The following is a 6,331-nucleotide window of genomic DNA, read 5'->3' as shown; positions in this document are numbered from 1 at the left end:
GAGAGAGAGAGAGAGAGAGAGAGAGAGAGAGAGTGAGAGAGAGAGAGAGAGAGAGAGAGAGAGAGAGAGAGAGAGAGAGAGAGAGAGAGAGAGAGAGAGAGAGAGAGAGAGAGAGAGAGAGGCAGTGCCTGTGTGCATGTACGTGTGTGTGCGTGAATGTGTGTGTGCGTGTGTGTATGTCTGTTTCGGGCGGGGGGCGACTCTATGGGCGTCTCTTTGTGGAAAGTTGTGGCAAGTGCACTGAAAGTAGGCTAATCAAATACACACACACACACACACACACACACACACACACACACACACACACACACACACACACACACACACACACACACACACACACACACACACATTGAGTTTCAGGACGCGAGGCGCACGCTCACACCACAGACTCACTCATACACAAATACGCGCACGCACAGAGCGAACACAGAACGCGCCGAGGAAAAGTGTTCGCCAGTGGAACCAGTGAAGTCCGACCAGAAGCTGCTTCTCTTCTCTTCCCAGGAGGAGACGTTTGAACGACGAGGACCGCGACGCTTTAAACAAGTAAGATGATTCAAAGAACCGCACGGATTCACATTCTAAGCGCCTGTGTGGGATTGTAGTGCTTCAGAAGTTATTTCCGAGTTACTTCAGAATAACAACTCATTACTGATACGGGTTCTGGGCACAGAACATTAGTGTTCACTTTAATATAGTTTTGGAGAACTTTGATCCCGCCTGTCTTTATTTTATTCCGGTTTAAGTTATACGCTTTTTCCCCAAGGAGAGATATCCTCGGAGTTAGAATAAACGAGTGTAAAAACACGGAATAGGCGTATAGCACGTTTATCAGCCAATAGACACACATGGTAGGCTACATTTGTACTGCGATGAAAGAGCAAACCTGATATAAAACACTTCGTCTGTGTATGGATTGTATTGTATTTATAGTAGGCCTATTATATTGTATAGAATGAGTTTTGTTAGTGTGTAATTTTTTTTATAATTACATCGCTATCGTAGACCTATAAAGACACACACACTTAATTACATCGTGGAGCTATAAAAACACTCTGCAGCCTAATTGAAGTATGGCGCTAAAAACAAGAAGGGAGACGCGACAGGGCCTCGACAGACTCTTATCTGATCTGGATCGGTTCGTCGTCTCGACGTTGTGGGGGTGTTTACCATATAATGCTCAGGACTCGGACAGAGACCAGATTTACGGATTAACCGAGCCTGCCCAATGAAAACGACTGCAACGAATAACAATGGATTATAGGCAAATAAAAAAAAAACTCTTGGGTGGTTGAGGATTTTTTTTTTTTAATACAGCCCCCCCCTCCCCCCATAATTGTAACTCTAAGAGAATTAGTTCCAATTGAAAAATAAGTCAGACTGAACAAATATCCTCAGGGAAGGTGACACATATCTAATGCAGAATGTTTTGATCCACCCATCACTCCTGTTACACTATTCCCTATTCCCTCAGCAGACAGCGGCTCTCAGAGTCCACAGTTCAAAGGATCCTGGCAGGTTGTGTGGACCTGAGTGTGACCCTGTAGCTGATATAGGGGACCATGTAGCTAGCTAATGGACCCCAGTGTGACCCTATAGCTAGCTGAGGGGACCCCAGAGTGTGCGACCCTTTAGCTAGCCCAAACACACGGTTTCAGACCACATGTGCGGACACTAAATCCTCCCACGCACACATCCATCTCCGGGTGTGTACACAAAGGTCACACAGCCGGGCTGGGGGTTAATCAGCTCATGTACCGGGGATGACCCGGCTGACGACCTTTGACATTTGACCTGCGACCCCCTGCCGTGCCGCGGCCGGCGGGGTGGAAGGGGCTGATGGAGACGTCAGAGCAGACAGCGGGAGAACAGACGGACACACGCGGCGTTGGAAGCTCCAGTGATGTATAGACTGAACTCACAAGTGGTTCAGTGTGTGTGTTTGTGTGTCTGTGGCCGCATCTGTGTGTGTGTGTGCGCACGTGTGTGTATGTGTGTCTGTGGCCGCATCTGTGTGTGTGTGTGTGTGTGTGTGTGTGTGTGTGTGTGTGTGTGTGTGTGTGTGTGTGTGTGTGTATGTGTGTCTGTGGCCGCATCTGTGTGTGTGTGTGTGTGTGTGTGTGTATATGTGTGTGTGTGTGTTTCTGTGGCTGCATGTGTGTGTGTTTGTGTGTGACTGTGGCTGCATCTGTATGTGTACGTGTGCGCTTGCAGGTATATATGTGTGTGCGTGTGCGGCTGTGTGTGTGTGCAGGTTTAAAATGTGTTATTAGTTTCAGATGTCGTCATATGACGTGTGTGTGAGGCTATAAGCCGGCTTTCCTTTCATCCTCTGGGTGGGACGGCGGTTTCCTCACCCTCTGCTTACGTTGAGGCCGCCGGCGCGCCTGGGAAACTGTGGTTCTGCCCTTTCAAATAATCTCGGAAAAGGGGGGGAAGAGTTCCGTAAAGTGGGATGGGGTTCCCTATCTCTCCCGGTGCCGTATCTAAGGACGGCCTGAACACTCCAGACCTTCTGTTTGGGTTTGTGGATCTCCTTCCCCCGTCCTAATCTGCCGTCTGCTCTCGGCCTGGTGTAAACAGCTCTGCTGCTGCTCGCTGAAGATCAGACAGAAAACAATATGGAACGACCGGCTCCTGGCGCACATCACACACACACACACACACACACACACACACACACACACACACACACACACACACACACACACACATACAGACGCACGTACGCACGCAGACACATGCACACACACTCACACAGCCAACCGCACACAGAAACGTGTGCATACACACATCCTCATACACACACACACAACATCTGAGAACATCTGAGAACTTATGAAAGTTGTATTTCGACCACATTTAGTCTGTTATGCATTCGATGGGGAAACCACAAGAGGCTTTGACTTTTATTATTCAAAGCCAATACAATTCCTTCCTGCATCCCATAATATTCTTGTTACATCCCATCCCAAGCTTAACACCAACACGTTTTCCCTTTTGAGAACCCCCCAAAAAAACAGGAAACGTGCTACCAGAACACACACGCTAACACACATGCCCCCCCCCCCCCTCCCCTGTGGTTCCCTGTCTCCAGGAGCTGACCCACTCCCAGGAGCCTTCCCCCCCCCCCCCTGCCGGACCCATGAGCCTGAGCACCAGCGAGATGGAGGACCTGTGGGAGTCCTTGGGGGAGCTGAACTCCTCGGACCCCCTGGGGAACATCACCAGCGTGGACGTCGTGCTGTGCGCCACGGCCTTCAGCCGGAGGGCGCTGCTCTCCTCCATGTGCGTCCTCTACACCTTCATCTTCGTGGTGGCCTGGCCGCCAACGCCCTGGTGCTGTGGGTCAACGTGCGCGCCCAGCGGGACGCCGCCGCGCCGCGCCACGAGACGCACGTGTACGTCACGCAGCTGGCGGCCGCCGACCTGTGCGTGTGCGTGACGCTGCCCGTGTGGGTGAGCTCGCTGGCGCAGAGCGGCCACTGGCCCTTCGGCGAGGCGGCGTGCAAGCTCACGCACCTGCTCTTCTCCGTCAACCTGTTCAGCAGCATCTTCTTCCTGGCCTGCATGAGCGTGGACCGCTACCTGGGCGTGGTCGGGCGGGGCGCGGCCGCGGCCGATGGCCCGGCCGCCGCGCGCCGCCGGAAGCTGATTCGCCGCGGGGTGTGCGTGGGCGTGTGGCTGCTGGCGCTGCTCGCCTCGCTGCCCGACACCTACTTCCTGCGGGCGGTGCGCTCGGCCCACGGCGAGGCCACGCTGTGCCGGCCGGTGTACCCCGACCACAGCCCCCAGGAGTGGATGGTGGGGGTGCAGCTCAGCTTCATCCTGCTGGGCTTCGCGCTCCCCTTCCCCGTCATCGCCGTGTTCTACGCCCTGCTGGCGCGGGCTCTCTCCCGCTCCTCCGTCACCTCCCCCTCCTCCTCTTCCTCCTCCTCCTCCGTCATCACGTCCTCCACCTCCTGCTGCTCCTCTCCGGGGTCAGCCGGGGAGCAGGAGCGCTGCGTGAGCCGCCGTGTGATCCTGGCCTACATCGTGGTGTTCCTGGGCTGCTGGGGGCCGTACCACGCCGTCCTGCTGACCGACGCCCTCTCCCAGCTGGGCGTGGTTCCGCTGACCTGCGGCCTGGAGAACGTGCTCTACGTGGCCCTTCACCTCACCCAGTGCCTCTCGCTGTTCCACTGCTGCTTCAACCCCATCCTGTACAACTTCATCAACCGGAACTACCGCTACGACCTCATGAAGGCCTTCATCTTCAAGTACTCCACCCGCACGGGGCTGGCGCGCCTCATCGACACCTCCCACGTCTCCGAGGCGGAGTACTCGGCCGTGGCGGTCGACAGCTCGCCGCAGGTCTGAGGAACGCCGTCGCGGCGGGACGGAAAGACTGCGCTGTGCGAGGATAGGAGCAGTGGGAAGAAGGGCCGACGTTAGACCTCACTGATGAAGACGTTGGTTCCTCTCCAGTTCTGAACGATGCTGTTGGCCTTTGTAGGTTGAGAGGAGGGCCGTTCTGCACCTGGTTTGATTTTCTTACGGACTGATAAAGGAAAAGCACTTAGACGTATTGAACTGGGAGATACTGTCTGCAATAATGTAGTTGGATTGTAATGGCTGAACTTTAGTTTGTTTAATATAATAACTCTATAGCAGAGGTGACCAATCACTGACCATATATATATATATTTTGCTATGTAGTATCAGAGTGATTTTGTATAAATGTAATTTTTTACAGCAGGGAAAGTCTGGACCAGGTTTCTCCCTCTAGTATATAGGAATAAACCTCTGTACATCGTACCATCGCTAACCGTGATATGGTTATCGTTTTGTATCAAATCATATTTATATTTAGTTTCTTCCTGTGTTTAATAGCTTTAAACCGTGTAGCAACCAATGGACTCCATTTTGTACTGTCAAGCTGCGTCACTTCTGAGCGTCTGATTGGTTGTCGGCCTATTCTATACTCCACCAACCTCATTAAAAAGGCTATTTCCATTTTAATGCTAATTTTCCTCAGACAATATGCAAGTGTTGTCATAGTTAAAGACAAACAAAAGCAGAAAACATCTGCATTTACCAACTCGTGCTGTTAGCAATTTTTCGGTTGGTATAATTTCTGTGCTAGCGCTACTAATTAACAATGCTAGTTCATGTGAAGGCTCTGTTGTCTCCTCCTCGTCTCGCTCAGACGACTGCTCTGAAACGTTCCGCAGTATAGATGGAAACGCTGGCTCACTATCAGCCCGGCTCCTCAGAGAGAGACATATGTTCAGCGGGTTTGAATCCTGATGCTTTGTTGAGGTGCATTCATCTTAGCCTTCATGAGCAACAACTAGCCTGCAGCCTTTCTGCTGCTACACAGTGGTAGCAGCTGTGATGCAAACCGACCGTTTAAACGCCACAATCAGGAACAGAAACTCACTGTGTGTGTGCGTTTGTTTGGTTGTATGTATGTGTGTATGGTTGTGTGTGTGTATCCTTCTGTGTATGTGTGTGTATGGTTGATTGTGTGTATGTTTTTAGTGTGTTTGTGTGTTTGTAAGGCTGTGTATGTTTAAGTGTGTGTGTGTGTGTGTGTGTGTGTGTGTGTGTGTGTGTGAGTGTGTGTCTCTTTTTGCGTGCGTGTGTGTGTGTGTGTGTGTGTGTGTGTGTGTGTGTGTGTGTGTGTGTGTGCGTGTGTGTGTGTGTGTGAGAGTGCATGTCTTTTTTTTGCGTGCGTGTGTGTGTGTGTGTAATGTTTGACTAGTAATATTGTGACATACTGGTCATTTGATGTCTTCGGTAAAAGGCATGTTTCTTTTGTTTAATATATTGACCTGAAACAGATTGTCCTTACTTTATTCGTCACACATGTATTTTTCCATACTGCAGAGATCCCGCACGAAGATTAAAAAAAGACTGAACCGTGTGTGTTATCCAGGGGCATTCGGCGGGTGTATAAATGTTAAACATGTGTTTTTCTCTTTTGTATATTAAATACAAAAATACATAATTGTGCCATGCTGATTTCTTCGGTCCTTGTCAAACCCGATCCCGCGCGGTTCCCTCGTCTCCTGGGCATCCCGGCAGCAGGAGGAGATCTGAACGCGTGTGTCTCCAGCACGGAGAAAGTCTAACACAAAGCAGAGCGTTGCTCTGGGCCCCCGGGGGGCCCCAACGCATCTGTTAGGACTCAGCGGGGCCCGGCGTGGTCGAGGTGCTGCCGGGTGCTGGTACTGCCCGCGTCCCGGCCGTGGCCTTGAGGTGTCCTGGAGCCTGGATCCAGACCACAGCGCCCTGCCGGGTCACGGCCACAGCGGAGCGTAGGAGACGCACACATGGGGGTTCA

The 6,331-nt window shown here is 51.9% G+C and overlaps 2 protein-coding genes across 2 annotated transcripts in view; one reads left to right on the top strand and one right to left on the bottom strand.

The window, feature by feature from the left end:
• Positions 1–279: 279 nt before the first annotated feature.
• On the top strand, positions 280–5,995 carry LOC132448541 (atypical chemokine receptor 3-like). Its single transcript, XM_060039947.1, is given in 3 exon segments — positions 280–549; positions 3,101–3,317; positions 3,320–5,995. Coding segments are annotated over 2 exon segments (1,212 nt in total). The 5' UTR covers positions 280–549; positions 3,101–3,148; the 3' UTR covers positions 4,363–5,995.
• A 173-nt stretch (positions 5,996–6,168) lies between these two features.
• LOC132448938 (uncharacterized) overlaps positions 6,169–6,331 on the bottom strand; it is a 32,465-nt gene continuing 32,302 nt past the window's right edge. The window contains exon 10 of the mRNA XM_060040492.1: positions 6,169–6,279. Within this exon, the coding sequence (XP_059896475.1) occupies positions 6,169–6,279 (111 nt within the window). The remainder of the gene's footprint in view (positions 6,280–6,331) is intronic.

Source organism: Gadus macrocephalus, chromosome 20, assembly GCF_031168955.1.
Source record: "Gadus macrocephalus chromosome 20, ASM3116895v1".
Taxonomy (NCBI): Eukaryota; Metazoa; Chordata; class Actinopteri; order Gadiformes; family Gadidae; genus Gadus; species Gadus macrocephalus.
The sequence above is the reverse complement of the archived record's forward strand: the minus strand, read 5'-3'. Positions and strand labels throughout refer to the sequence as shown.